This window comes from Uloborus diversus, chromosome 1 (assembly GCF_026930045.1).
Source record: "Uloborus diversus isolate 005 chromosome 1, Udiv.v.3.1, whole genome shotgun sequence".
In the NCBI taxonomy this organism is placed as follows: Eukaryota; Metazoa; Arthropoda; class Arachnida; order Araneae; family Uloboridae; genus Uloborus; species Uloborus diversus.
In genome coordinates this window covers 93,966,960-93,983,650 of record NC_072731.1, presented here as the reverse complement: position 1 = coordinate 93,983,650, position 16,691 = coordinate 93,966,960, and the positions used below count along the sequence as shown (strand labels likewise).

The 16,691-nt window shown below is 33.6% G+C and overlaps 1 protein-coding gene across 1 annotated transcript in view; it reads left to right on the top strand.

The window, feature by feature from the left end:
- The first annotated feature begins 452 nt into the window (after window positions 1-452).
- LOC129225548 (glutamate receptor ionotropic, kainate 2-like) overlaps window positions 453-16,691 on the top strand; it is a 79,745-nt gene continuing 63,506 nt past the window's right edge. The window contains exons 1-2 of the mRNA XM_054860380.1: window positions 453-648; window positions 11,452-11,607. Of these exons, the coding sequence (XP_054716355.1) occupies window positions 549-648; window positions 11,452-11,607 (256 nt within the window). The 5' untranslated portion in view covers window positions 453-548. The remainder of the gene's footprint in view (window positions 649-11,451; window positions 11,608-16,691) is intronic.

Here is a 16,691-nt window from a genome sequence, read left to right as displayed (position 1 = left end):
GAAAATATCACGGATAAAAATAAATGGCGAGGAAATTTAAAAAAAAAATCCATTTCCGATCTTTGGATTATGTGGGTACGTTTTTATGATTGCTTAACATCAAATGTTTTCGAAGTTTGGCTATCACTTTGTTCGATTCCGATAACATTCCCCAACACGATCTCCAACCAAAACATCACCTCTTTAGAGCCTAAATGTTTACCCGAAGAACCTCATGAAAGTCGGGAATGAACGAATGCCATTCTTTCCAACAAGCATTTCTTTCTTTCGAAAATTCCCTCTCAATATCCGCTACGAAAATAAACATCCAATCCTTCTCCACGCGAGAAACCCAACGTGATACGAAACCCCTCTATGCGTAGGAGTCAGAAAAGTGGAACCATTAGCATGTTGTGTGTGACTGTCACACGACTTTTTCCCGTTGAGAAAGAGAGTGAGGAAGAGTTGGCTGGCAGAAGGTGAATGTGTAGCGTGGAAGGAAGAAGTCCTCCAAGTGGGGAGGTGTGCTGAAGGAATAAAAAAAAATCCCGAAACAAAGGGACAAATTAATGGCAATGGTGAACAGCAGATTAGCTGGCAGTCTTCGTTGCTTCCTCATTGTTGTCTTTGTTGGGCTGACAGTTGCGCTGCCGAAAGTCATCCAGATTGGTGAGTTATGCAACATCGTTTGGCTTTCCTTGCCTCTCATTAATCTATTTGATTTGCGAAATGATGGTCATTACGGGACTGTTGTCCCATTTCACAGGTAGTGAGCTTGACTGAATCATGCTTTTAAGGACAATAAATGCGCAATCCAGAGGTTCTCATTGGGATTCATTTTTGAGAAACCAAACTTAAGACGATTCACTTCATGTCCTACGCGGTGAATGCTTTCAGAAATACTCGATTTTTCACTTATTTGTAATTGCAAAGTGGACGTATGAAATATTCTTCATTTAAAATTTGTGTTCTATTAAATACAATGCTTTGCAGATGAAAAATATAGTTTTAATCAATGAGCAATCAGAGATATATTTAAAACATAACGAGTTAAATTTCTTTAAGGTAGACCCAATTGCTTTTTGTTTCATTAAGTGCATTCTACGTTTAAATAATGCAATTTTACCGTATTTCGAATTATAATAACAGTAAAACATAACATAAAAAACAAAGAGAAAAAAATCAAGCTTGAAGAACTCATGATTTTTACAAATTTTACTACATTTTACAGGTAAACCGAAATATTTTACCGCTTCATAATATTTTTCTTCGGCTTCTTTCTTTTCTCTCCAAACTATTTTCGACTATAGTAAGCCTACAAAAAAAAAATGCAAGTAACTTGAAGAAATCTCTAATTTTAATCATGCAAAATAGGCTTTAAGCACGTTCTCAATTCAAAGACAATTTTTACAATCCAGTGGAAAATTTTCGCAACGACCCGTAATGGAAAATTTGATATTTTATCTGCATAGGAACGCAAACTGATGCTCGAACAAACACTCGTGTACTGTTTTGTGGCAAAGTGACGAAGGGATATTATGTGTGCTTGTATAAAATTTCCTGTGCTACCTTGCTTGTCAAGCAAGCTTGCCTGTATGCAGCTAGAGTACTAGGCTGAATTGAGGAATATGAATTTAACGTAAGAATATTTTAGCGACTGCGAATTATGTAAAGTAAAAATCACAATTGTTTCACTGTCAACCCAAATAACAGAAACAATGTTGTTTAAACTACTATCCCCCCCCCCTTTCTTTCTCTCTCTCTCTCTCTCTCTTTTTTTTTTCGCCGTAATCAAGATTGCCCTATGTTTTTATTTTCCTTTATTTTTCGCAGATCTATTTATTTTGTGATTAATAGATAGCGAGTCCCGTGAAATATGCTAACGTATGAATGTTTGTATCATCTATAATATCCAGGATTTAAAGGTGAACAAGCATTTAAAAGAAAAAAAAATTATTTTTTTTTTTTCAAGGAACTTATTTAGTCTTGCCCCATCTCTATAGGACTGTATTTTACATAGCTATTAACTAAAAGAAAAAATTACGTTGCAAATTTTGTATAAAAACATACTGGTACATTAAAAATTTTAAGACTAATCGAATGAGTAAATTTTCCTGCGTTTGATAGATTTTGTTCGGAACTTCTAAGTTAGTAAGAATTGGAGTTACAGGACACAAAAGCCAAATCTAGTTATCTATTTATTATTTTTTCTTGCGAACAGTAACTTTTATTTTCATAAAAAAATAACAGCAAAGAAAAGGGCTATAAATTAAAATTTTTGAAAAAGGCTGAAAAGTTAAAGGCTCCTAAAAAAGAAAGAATGGTTTTAAAAAAGCAAAATATGTATTAATATTGCTACAAATTCTGTAAATAGTAATTATTTTTATGATTAATTTGTTGTAGTCTAGCTAAATTTGGCGTTTATTCCATTATCTTTCATCTAAAATTGTCTTAGTAACGTAACTGTAAATAGTTTCTTCTAATGTACATGCAACCCCCTAACATTCGACTGAAATATAGTCCCCCCATTTCTGAATGATAGGAATTGTGAATGGAATAAAAAGAAAATATGAGAAGGTGGTAGAATCGTGTGGGATTTTCTAGAATATTTGAGAGGTCTCTTTCTAGGTTTATAAATAGCCATGCCGCGTGTTCAAAGTCAGACCGATCTGAGCCGTTGGGCTGATAGCATGTATTTAGCTGTGTGTGTATTAGCCTTTGTGCAGTGTTTTTGCGTATTTGCACACATCAGCTCGTTTTTTTAGTGAAAACCCAGTTTTAAAATTCGTTAAAAAATACTTTACTAAGATATGTATTGAGAGTAGTGATGTGGATCGTGTAAATACCCAGCGGGTAGGTAAATATTTTTTGGGTATTTACCCAGGTATTTATCCAAGGCCTGGGTAGGTTATTTTACAAAAAAAAAAATGCAAAAAGTGAATGGGATTTTTTTTTAAATCTAAATATGAAATAATTAGTAAAACTGATACATACATATGTATTACACAGTTTATAATATTTTTTATTGAAAGATTTGATGAAATTATGAAAGAAAAATATCGTGAAACAAAGAATCTTTCTTTTCAATGTCATAATTGGAGAAGTATAAGCAATTCAATGATGAACTTCAGAATTTCAAAATCAAAATCTAGGTTAGTCATATCCAAAATGAAAAAAAAAAAGGAAGCATGAGAGATGTTTGGAAGAATAAACTGAGAAGTTATAAACACTGTGATGTTATTTATTTATTTTATTGCTGTTTAAGTGATAACAGTTTTCACATTAATAAGCAGAAAAATCATATTGTTTTCTGTTGCCTTGCTCATTTGCATTTGCTCCCCGGTACTTCATGATGAAGACTTGTTCAAACTATTTTTAATACACGCAATTAGTGATGTAGGATGGGAAGGTAAATATTTTTTGGGGTATTAATCCGAAGGCAGGGTAAATCCCCTAGTAATTGCGCACTTTACAAAAAAAAATTTGGATGGTATCAAAAGGTGATGATTTTCTTTTTAAAACATAAACCGTAAAATGAAAGATTAAAAATATAAAAATTTATGTATTATAATTTTTTAATTAAAGGCTTAGTGAAATCTTATCAAAAAAACTGTCAGACTTTAGAATAAACTATTCTAAAACTTACATGGGATATTTGCCCTTTTTTTTGTAACAAGTTAAGCTTTTCACTTTTTGTAGAATAGCTTTTTATATCTGAAATTTGGCTATCAACATTAAGTAGGCTTATCCAACACATTTAATATGAATATCATATTAGATTGCTAAGTTGTTTCACACAATAATTCTTTAAATATGTGGTCAAAATACAATTTTTGGACAAAAATTTATTGTTTCGTATATGGTTGGTTATATATACATAGTGAAATGCATACAGAAAAGTATTAAAGTTGAGTATAAACTTTTGAAATTAATACCCGGGTAAATACCCATATTGGGTATATACCCAGGTATATACCCTGGGTATTTACCCCAAAAAATAAATACCCGGGTATTTTTCATCACTATTTGGGAGTCAATAAATTAAAAATGGCACAAGATTCAACTCCTGTGTAGTTCAATCTCCACTTATTCATAAAAATTATAGATATATAGGGGCCCCAAATATGCATTTACCTGACCCCAAACCTATAAATCTGCCATTGGTCCTCCGTACCTATCACCACGGTAGTTTTACTAGTTTTTAAGAAGCCCTAAAGAAACCTTTTTTTTAAAGCCTGACCAGAGACTAAGCAAAACCATCCCACTATCCTCAGAGTTTGGTTTGGGATGGAACCTTCAACCGTAGCATACTGTTTAACAATGTACCGAAAGCAACATTTCGAAAATAAAATAAGACCTATTTATGGAAACATAATTTTTCCTCGAAATTTTTGCAACATCTTTGTAACTGTCCCTGCAACAAATTACATCGAGATGAAGAACGAAATTAATTCATTGTAAAACTGATAATAGTTATACATTTTTGCTTCATGTCGAAATATTGAGTACGTCTAGCAGAAGCAGAATAATCCAAGAACTAAATTTGTTTCTTGGGTACGCATAGGCTGGAAAGATTGTATTGCATTGATAAGTTGTTAGGAGCGGAAGAAGTTTTGAGATAAGCTTTGTTACCCAAGAACGGTATTCATTTTCAACATTAAACCGAAATTTATTGAGTAAAACTCAATCAGAAAATTGGTTTCCAGCAGATGAACTCTGAAGTGCGATTATGATTCATTCTCGGGCTTGGACAGTACTATAGGTTTCTCAAATAAACAGGAATGGTTTTTAACATCACGAAATAGTAGCTATATTCCGTTTTCTTTATAGAGATTGTTTCTGGCAGAAATTCCATTTAAGAGAGGAAAACATTCCACATTGTTCTTTTTAGGCAGGGAACACAAACATTAACGCTGTTATTTTGTCTCTCACAACGAATGTGGTTCGTTTCCCTATGAGTGAAAATAGCCACTTCGTTCAGTTCGACAAAATTGCCGACAAAATATTTATTCGCAGTCGTTCCTCGATAAAACATTGCTAAAACTTGAAAATAGGGATGCCTTTAGCTCCAGATGAAAAGCCCTGATTTCATCTGGAAGTTAAAACAATATTTTAAAAACTTTTGTCTTGGAGAGCCAGCATATTTCATATGAAGGGCTCGGGTTAAGAATGTGATATGTCACGTTAACTTTTTTCCGATAGGCAAATTTCCAACTGTTGAAAAATTTTACAAAAATTTTTATAGATATTATACATTTTATATTCTGATATGCTAAAACCAGATACGTTTTTCTGACGATGACATAATCCATTGTCATGTTTATTTCAAATATCAAAGCATTTTTTAGAACAAAAAACACATTTTAACAAGAGTGTGGCTTATCATTTCCTATGGAAAAGCAGTGATTTGTGCTGCCCACGTCTTTATAAATCTTTGCTAAGTGATCTTTGACTGGAGAAAACGAGTATTGACAAAATGAACTATTTCTGAAGCTGCATCAAGAACTTTCTTCAAGTCATATGGTATTTACTTGATTATGTTGGCATGGCGATGCAAAACACTGTGACTACTACTAATTCAATCCTTCCGACATTTTAGATCCTTGATATTCATTATTGAGCAATCACGATTGCTTATTGTTCTCATTTGACTGTTTTGATGTCCTATCTTTTTATTTTCCCACCGCCACCCTCCGCACCCTGTCACCGTCGACCGGCTCCTCACGATGCTGCTCCTATAGCGAAAGCCGTCTCCAAGTTGCATCCATATCCTACACACACGCGCATACATACGCAGCTACACACACACACGCACGCACACACACACACGCACGCACACACACACACGCACGCACACACACACACGCACGCACACACACATACACACACATACACACAACTACCCACACATTCATGCCTGCACACTGACACAAACACATATGCCTACACACACATACACATACCCCCCCCCCACACACACACACACATACACACATTCATATACACAACTACCCACACACTTATGCCAGCACACAGACAAACACACATACCTACACACACATACACATACCCCTACACACAAACACACATACCCCCACACACAAACACACACGCCTACATACACTCACTCGTGATTGCGAAAAACATAATTTGAATTCAAGATGTCAAAATTCAAATTAATTTTTTTTTTTCATTTTACTTGAAACTAGTGGAAAATAAATTTATGCAATGGCTAACTAACTCACCGTGGAACCCTTGTTATACACATAAATCATCCTCGAAATATATATATATATATATATATATATATATATAAATATATATATATTTATACACACACGGGCGGCGGAACCCAAGGGTTCCACCGAACACACTTTGAGAAACGCTGATCTATTGTATAAGCGTTTTAAAAACTATGTTTTGAAGAATAGGGTAGACCGGGGCACGTTTACGCTGATTTTTTTAAATGAATTTTCTAAATTTTATGATTTAACTTAAGAAATTTTAAACATTGCGTTTTTAAGAGGCAGTTAATGGAGTCAAAATTGATATATTCCGCTGTTGCTTAGTTTGTGTTTTTAACTTTAAAAAAAAAACTTGTTTTGAGTCCACGCCGGTTGCGTAAACTTGCCCCGGACACGGGGCACGTTTGCGTATATTTATTAGGACTCCTAACGTGGTTCTGTTAGTGTTTTAAACATAATGTCGTACCATCGTTAAAATAAAGCAAATTTATTACTGAACTAGAGGACCCGACAGACGTTGTTCTGTTTATTTACAGACAAAGTTGAGACAGACGTTGTTCTGTTATCTTTTCAATTGACAAACTTTGTCAATTGAAAAGTTGAAAAATTTCAATAAACTATCAAGTGTTTCAACCGTTTTGTTGAAAAAAATAAGTAAATAGAAAATTTTTTAAGCTGCTTGGTGTCAGAATGCACATATTTATTACAACTTGATTTATCTAGTGCCCACTGAGCAGTTGTTTTATCAACTATTTTTTCTCGCGTACTTCAAAGATCTTCAGAGATTGTATGGTTTGTTCCTTTAGCTATACGCAAAGGATAAAAATCATCCTCGGATATTAAGTATAAAAAAATAACTTTCCCATCTACTAAAAACGGGAAATCTCGCTGCAACGTCCCCCATATGAAAAAAAAAAAAAAAAAAGACAATCGAATGGATATCGTTAAAAAAATGATAAATGTAAAAACAGTTTCCTGAATATGCGAAAATCACTCCCCTTCCCCCACCCGATGTAAAATAAACACTTTCTTCAATTAAATAGACTGAACACTCTTTAAAAACCAAAAACAATTCTTTGCAATTTAAAATATTTCACCAAATGAACAAAAGATACAATAAATTACATTAACAGTAGTAAACAAATGATCACGAAACCGTATTGTTATGGTCAAGGTCGCCAAGCCACCAAGTTCCTGTAATCCAGCCAATCAGTGAGCGAAGCGAACTCCGACCGATTAGCGGTCCCATCTTTGGAACGAAAACTTCATATATTTGCCTAATTTGTTCTTTCCACCAAAGATAAAAAAAAATCTTCCACTGCACTGATCTTGTGTGTACAGAACTACCCTGTTGTAATTTATCTCGTCTTTAAACTCCACCATCTTTTCCTTTAATAATGTACTGATTAGTTTGATAATCCTTAAAGTAATTTTGCCATTGGTGCCAAAACTCAGATGGATTTGAACCGAGAAACAAATGTTGTTATGTACGGTACTATCCGATCATTTGGTTAGGAAAACCTAAAGCACCGACCCGGTCACATGGTTTAACTATGACGAAAATACGCGTTTTGCGTGAACCTAGTGATAAAACTCCGATTTCTTCCAATACTTTACTTTAAAATATATCACTGGACCTAAAATTGTTGCTTTCAAGAAATGAAGGCTTCACTCACTCTCTCTACGTTTTATCTATTCTCAATTGAAATGTCACAGTAGGAAATTTCATTACAAAAAAGCAGAGCTGGCTTTCTTATTGTCTTTTGGCAATGGGTTAAATATTCATTTCAATTCTCGCTCAACAATAGGTTAAAATATATATTAATCATTTAGGAGATATAACCATCCAATGTTTAAATTAATTAATTAACAAAAACGTTTCCGATTCGATCCATCGCGCTTCGAAACCATGCTTGCCACAGCTTAATTACACACAAAAAATTTGATCAAAATCGGTCCAGCCGTTTAAAAGCCTTATGGTGACAAACGTCCGCACAGAAGATTTTTATACATTAAGATAGTGCATAAAGTAAAAGCTGAACGGGCATGAAGACAGCACTACATGATTGTAAGCTATTAGATACAAATTTGTAACTCAATTAAAAATTAAATGATGATCTTCAAAACTAAATAGCCTGAAAATACTAAAAAGTTTTGAGACAGTTCGGAGCGAAAAAAGCATCAGGGCACGTTTAGAAATAAGACACAGTAAGAACGTGCGTAAAGGTGCTCAGACGTACGTCAACGCGTAAACTTGCCTTGTCTCCAAGTTTGGATTTATTTTTAACGTGCAAAATAATTTAATAACATTTCAGTTCATAAAAATACAATTCTCAAAAGAGGATAAAATTCTGCTAATTTTTATATATTTGTCCTTTTTTAACTAAGTATTATTTATTCACAAGATGCTTCAAAACGTTCAACTCAAAATGTACTCGACTAGGTAGAAAACAGATTATTCTTTCTGCATGCTATACCGAAGCTCGACTGATGCTCAAAAACTAGTGAGGCTAAGGAGCAGCATCAATATGTTATGACTGTTGCCTCTCCAGGTATAATTCGTTTTGGAAAAAGGGCACTGCGTAAACGTGCTCCGGTCTACCCTAATATCAAGAAAGAAATGAATTCTAATGCAGCAAACGCTTATTTATGACTTCTCATATCTTCGCGGCTAAGGGCGAACACCTCGCTTGCTCCCCCCCCCCCCCCTTTCTTTCTTTCCCTCTCTAGACGGCCCTGAAATTTTGCCACACTCGTTTCTATAGAGAATGATTACGAAAGCGTTAGACAGAATAGTAAATAGAAATCAATAATTAGCTTGATAAAATTACTATTTTACGCTTTAAAAAGGTTTGCTTAGGGAGAAATATTTATGCCCAAAATATTTGTGGTCATGTCACCTCTGAGGAAAAAAAATGGTGCTGATGCTTCTGGTGTTTTATCTACTGATTCTTTTCCTTTGCAGAAAAGAAAAAAAAACACTTACTTTTTTCTCCGAGACTTATTCTTAACTTACCTTCAAATTTTATCTGTGCCTAGATCTGACAGCAATTACTGTGGGAACTTGTGTCAACTTCACTTATCTGCAGATTTAAACTGATGTGTAACGAAGTGTTTCTATAAAAGCACTGGTGTACATGAAAATAAACGACATGGTGTGAATTGTAACATTTTAGTGTAAAGGTTTTTAAACACATTTTGTTGAAGAAAAGGTTTTTTAAAAATAGATGACATTAACCATTGTAAATCTATGTTATTTTTAACTCAACAAAACATAAATGTGAATTAAAACATTAAAAAAAAAAAAAAGAATTTTAAGTCGGTGAAAAACGATAGGTAAAACGATGTGCAACCAGATTTTGTTTATATTTTTCAGAAAAATCACCCAAAATTAAGAACGAAATATTGATAACTTTTAATATATGATTGATTTAATATATAAGCATGCTATTGGAGAACAATGACTCCAATATAATTCCCGCAAAGTTTCAAAAATTTAGAACACCTAAATCCCCCGGGCTAACAGAAACAAAATATAGCTTCAACTGACTTTTTGCAGTTACTTTAATAATTGATAGTTTTCAGTAACAGTTTTACACAAAATCGAGAGGTGTCGGTTTGACCCTCCTGAACTGCTTTACCCCACTTTCCCCCAACATAAAACTGCTAAATCAAAATTGCGAATATCAAGTGTTTTCATCCAGTACCTGCTAGAAAGTCAAAACTCCGAGAGTTCATTAGAATCCAGATCATACACATCATCACACTTCATCTTTCACACTTAAAACAATATTGTCATGTTTGACATGAATATTCTTTCAATGTCATCAGCAACTAAAGTAAAAAGTACCTCAAAAGAGGTTCCAAATCAACGAAATACCTTAACCCAATTTCGTTAATGCACTCAAATTTCAAAGTTAACACAATAAAAGAAAAAAGCAATAGCTTTTAGCTGACTATATTTGGCAAAAGTCAGGCAGCAGTGGTGAAAATTTATTTAAACTGATAATTCTTTTTTTATTGCGATTTTATTTCCAAAAACAGTTTTTTCATACAAGAACTTTTTTTCCAACTATCGGTATTTTACGATCTTCTTTAGAGATTACTTTTGAAAGAAATTAATAATGTTTTCTTAGTTTATAAAGTAAAAGAGCACTAAATAAGAATATAATAACATTTTAAACAAACAAGGAAGTTTTCTTAATGCTTATCTCAAGAAATTAAACTGTGCAGTCTTTCTCAATAGATCATTTCATTTATATGTTTAACATGCCCACTTGTTCTAATTTCTTCATGATGCGATCAGTTTTTTAAGACGATTATGCTAACTATAAAAATACCTAAACTTTTGTCTTGAAATTTGGTCCAGTCTTGATAAGTTCTAGGATGATTAATTTGTTATGGTTTGGTGATTGACTGCACTGACATTTTTCATTCCATACGATTCCTTTTATTCAGCTAATTGGTTGTCATAAAATGCACTACGAAGTTTACAAGTTGCTAAAAAGTTACTGCAATGCATTTTGCACAGGTAGAATGAAAGGGGTACTTCTATAATGATAATATAATTACAGAAGTGCAATTTCAGCATAAAGCTGATGGTTCTATCAGTGGCTCCAATTAGACACAGCCCAAATGGAAGCTGCCCTCAAGCCCAAAGAGAGGTCATGTTAACCTAGGCTAAGGGGCCCGTTCCTAGAGGTGGCCCAGCTTGGAATCGGAGTAGTATAAATTTGACAGGTTTTAGTGGAGGGGAGGGCCCAATGACCAAAATGACAAGAGCCTGCCTTGGCAAAAATCTTTTGCAGCATGAGCTTCGTCCCCTACTCACTACATTCACCAAGCGGGCTCTTAAAAAATACGATCTTTAACATGTGTGACATAAAATGCAACCTGGGGAAAATGAAAGCTAAATTTATTTGTCCCACTGGTAAATTCAATTTTGTATCATTGCAGTTAACTGTAAACATTGCCTCTAATAATCATTCATGCCTATTTTTGCTTGTAGAAAATTAAATAATGTACTGAGAAGACTTTGCGTGAGTGACATATTAGAATAGCAAACTTGAACACCTTTCCCTTGTTAACTTTTTTATTCGAACTCAGTTAAACAAATTTTATTACTAAAGTTGCGTTAAAAAAAAGGTTTTGCCTTATGTAGATCATTATTTAAAACAATTATAGTTCATGGCTCTTGAACTGTCTGTATTCTTCAACTGCTTCTCAGGTGGTCTGTTCGACACAGAAGACGAAGAGCAAGAAATAGCTTTTCGAATAGCAGTGGACTTCTTTAACGCAAATCGACAAACTCGGCCCAAGCCAAGAATAATAGCATTAACGGAAAGAATTACCGATGGAGATGTCTTTCAAGCGACAAGCAAAGGTGAGAGGGAACTTCTATAATAAAATTAAAAATTGAGTGAAAAAGAAATAGGCGGTATATACAGCTTTTCACTCAAATAGCTTTTACTATACCGACTCTTATTCTTATTCCATCAATTTTTAATTTAAATTTTATTGGTTGCTTTAGAATAGGAAAGTTGCAACCTATTAAATGTTCATATATTTTACTTCAATAGATTGATTTTGGTACTGTGTCTCATAGAAAAAGAAATTTATATTTAAAATAACAGTAGATATCTAATAATTTAAACTGAAAACTCTTTAACTAAAGGCTATTCATTATTTTTAGCCAATACCGAAAATACCGGTATTCTACCCCAGCAAACACTGGTATTAAGAAATTGCAGAAAAGCTTCAAATACCGGTATTGCAATTGTATCGTTGTTCGTTTTTTGATTTTACATATATTTTTTTGTATTCAATGATAGTAGATGCAATATAGCAATGTTTTTAGTAAAAATTTAAATATATGTGTGAGTATTATTTATATTTTTAGCTATTGTATACACTAAGTGTATCGTTTTTTACCTACTATTCGGATTATCCGCGGTTTTCGCTTATCCGCGGTGACCGTGCCACCCTATTCGGCGGATAATCGGGAGTTTACTGTAACAGATTCAAATTCAGAATTCAAATAACAAACTAGCTCAGCGCTTCTAACGTCGTATTACTCTCTGAAACGCCGATAGGACATTGAAATTACTTTCAATGTGAGCAACTGTGCCAAGTTTTTTTACACTCATCCACATCTGTTAGAAAGTAAAAACCAAGACTTCTTGAAGTGATTTATAACTTTCTTTTTTTTACTGAGAACCATGACCTCTGGAAATCAAAGAAACGAGACTTATAAACTTAGTGTCGAATGGAAAGAGCAAGAAATAGTGCTCAGAGAGAGGCTCTTTTGGTTGAATTTGTCACCCATCATGATGGCAGCAGATTCAACCACCGTTACCTCCATTGCGCAATGGTTACACCTTACCTTCCTGTTAAATATATATATATATATATATATATATATATATATATATATATATATATATATATATATATATATATATATATATATATATATATATATATATATATATATATATTTTTTTTTTTTTTTTTTTTTTTTTTTTTTTTTTTGCTTACTTGACCAAGGTTTTTTTTAAGAGGACGAATTTTTGCTGCTATGGTTACAAATCGTTTGCTTTCAATCAAGGCTTAACTTAAGCAGATTTCACTTTTAAAAAAAAAGCGTAAAATTACGGCCTCCACGAGCTGAGCTGGAACCTTCCTGGGCGATGTCGTCTCTACCCTACACACACACAGGTCTACACACATGCGCACACACACTAGTCAACACATATACACACATATATACATGCCAACGCTCATACACATACACGCGCGCGCCTACACACAAGATCCAACGAGTTAGGTCCTAAAAACATAATTTGAATTCAAGATGTCAAAAAATCAAATTTAATGTTTTTATATAATTTTACATCTAAAATATTTTTGTCTGGATAGCGACTTTGACTCACTTGTGTATGCACACGTGAGGTAGTGAGAAGCAAAGGGATGTAAGTGGACATTTTCAAGTTTTGAGTAAAAGGCGTATAAAGATAAGGTCCTAGGTAGGCTTTCATTATAATTTCTTTACTTATCATGCTATACAGCAGCAACTACCAGGGCTACTAGTACTGTCTCTTGCCCCAAGACAGAGGAGAAGTTCGCCCACCATTTGTACCTACTATCTACAAATTTTTCATTTTGCAACAAACATCCCTTTGCTTCTCATTGCCTCATATGTTTATCAAGATTCTTTTATTTTTCACCGTAGATAAAAGGCGGTATTATTATTTATATACAGGGGGATTGCTGGAACAAGATCACTCATTCAAAATTATTTTATTTTTTTAGCAAGCCATATTATAATTCTGTTATTACGCTTGTTCTGTAGTTAGTTGATTAACAGGGGTGCCCATCCCTCCCCCTTAAATTTAATGGCGCAAATCCCCCTCTCATTTCCTCAACCCTCTTTCCCATTTTTATTTTTCAGCCGTCTCTTTTTTTATTTATTTATTTTAAATATTTTTTATTTATTTATTATTTATCATTATTATAATTATAATTATTATTATTATTATTATTATTATTATTACGTTATTAAATAAGTCATGTGTTACGCTAGTGACACACACACAAGCGTAAATAAATAACTGAAATAAAGTATAAACAGAATAAAATAAAATAAATTATTTAAATTAAAAATAAATCAATAAAAAAATTTAAATAAATAAATTTTAAAAAATTAAAAATGCCACCTCCTAAATTTAGATGGGATTTCCCCCCCCCCCTCCTTTCTCTGTGGGCGCCCCTGTTGGTTGATAGGAAAAGCTTTTCATTTGATGCCAAAAAAAACATGAATAATAGCACTTATAAAGTTAATTGTTAATAAAGTTAACATTTGGTAATAAATTGTTCAAGGATAAATTTCAGCACGCATAGAATTGTGGGTGAAGGTCTTCTGAAAAAAACCTTTGAAAATAATCCAAGTTGTGGAGGTTTTCTTTAATTCAAGTCATCAATTTAAAACCATTTTTTCCATCTTGCGCTTTTTTTATAATGCTTATAAAGTTACTTCTCAGCTAACTCTTTCTCGAGATTGCTTTTTTGTTGTGTTCAAATTTCTTAAAACTTCTCGTCTTTGGCATGCTTTATCCACTATTTTATTTCAGAATTCATCAATTTCCATTTTTTCACTTTAAATTCTATATTTCATCCCGGGCAAACATTTAACATTACTTCATCGCTTAGTATGTGCCAATAAACGCAAAATAAACCACCAAACTAGAAATAAGGTTTCATTTTCAATTCGCAAAATCAAATATGTATATGTATTTCATTTTTTCATTAAGAAACAGAAGTCATTCCATTGTACAGGCAAAGTGTAAATAACAACTGCGGAGTGAAATTACCCCACAAACGATAAAAACTCGTTGGGTAATCAGTTTCATTTATATTATTAGAGAAACACCCCTGTTGTGATGGATGTTAAAACGAAGCCAAATATTTTGACAGTGATTAATAACTTTCTTTTTTGCGGTTACGGGAACGAGTTCGTATACAAAAATCGGCTCAACTGTAAACATTGCTTGCCACAGCAAAAGGGAAAACGATACGGCGAGGGAATAAAGCCAAAAAAAATTAGGAAAAAATGAAAGAAAAGAGACACCATGAGATGTCAGGAAGTACCTAACTCTAAAAAAAGGTTTAAAGACATCGTACACTAATTATCTTCAACCGTAGATGACGTCATTAACATTTATTACCATTTGATTAAGACAAGCTTGATTGCTTTCCGTGTTCATTTTAATTAAAATATACACTACTGACCAAAAATATTGCAAAAATTTGAGAAATCTATTTTTTAAAGATACGCCACCAAAAATGGTATTTTTAAAATTGAACTGATTTTTTTTTTTTTTTTTTTGTTTAAAAGTAGAAAAGAAGTTTAAGGAAACAAGATGTGAAGTCTGGCACCATGAAATAACGAAACAAGTGTTACAAAGCCTCGTGGATTCCACGTGTAGAAGAGCAGGTACTGAAATCAAACGAGAGGAGGCATAAAAAAGTTCTTATGTAATTCAGTTGCGCTCCAACTTTTTTTTTTTTTTTTTCTACTCAGATCAAATTGAAATTGTGTTTTTATGGGGAGTAAATTGAATGGGAGTTGAAATGGATTCTAATTTCTGATAAAAACTGAACATTTTGTTTTAATATTATACAGTACTGTTGGCAATTAATTTGGAAGTGCATCTTTTTTTTTTTTTTTCAAAAATGTCAGTTTTATTCCAGTTTTTCATGAATACATTTGAAACTAATAATTAATATGACCTCCCCGAGACTTAATAACATCACTGACACGTTTTGGAATGGAATGTACTAGACTGACACGCATAGTTTTATTTTCAACGTCTTTACACCATATGTCAATAACAGACGAAATGAGCTTTTCCATCGTGGTATTGTCAAACTTATAAAGACGTTTTTTAACGATAGCCCACAAATTTTCAATTAGATTTAAATCCGGTGAGTTTCCGGGTCAATACAGGACAGTAAGTCTGTTTTTAGAGCAGAAATTGACAATTTGCTTCGACGTGTGACATAGCGCGCTATCTTGTTGGAAAATGCCATCTCCATTCGGTCAAAATTTAAACATGGTTGGAAGCACATTTTGAGTCAATATCGGTTTGTAGCTTTCACTGTTCATCATTCCTTCTACAGGAACAAGGGGTTCGGTCTCTGAAATGCAGAAACAGCCCCAAAACATCTTTTTGGGCAAATACTCGGATTAATGTGGTGCGAACTATGAGATTCACCTTTGCTCCTTCTTACAAACCTGGATCTAAATCCCTGAATCATAAAATGTGTTTCGCCAAAAAATAAAACCTTTTCTCAGTCCTTCTCAGTCCATGTTTTATATTTCCGTGCCCATTCTAAGCTTTTTTTTTCCTTCATGCGAGGCATGAGAAGCTGCTTCTTGTACGGTCGTCGTGCTTTTCGGCCACGTTCTAAAAGCCTGTATCTCACTGATGAAGTTGCAATGTCAACATCAGCTGCCACCATGGACTTCGACAGATCAAAATTAGTTAAACTAGGATTCATAACACTCATTCGATGTAAATTTTTGTCGTCACGAGCCGAAGTTGATCTCTTTCATCCGCATTTTCCAATACGGCTGGATCCAGAATTTCCTGTTGATTTAAACCGCTGCCATAACCTAACGACACTTGTTTTACTCACTCCACATATTTTGTCTATTTTTTCTAACGTTTTATAAGAATACAATCTCCAAACGCAATCACTTTAGCTTGTGTTTTAGGGCTGATATCCACGACTCTAATTACTCCCACAACAAGCGACCAATTAACACTGCCACATTCTAGCCACTTGGCGGAAGAATGCCTGCTACTTACCTGATACTTACAAACAGCAACTAGTTTGACAGTAACTTCCATTTGAACTCTGAGCAGAGTTTGGGTGCTTATTCGTTCGCTTATGTGTCATAAAGCG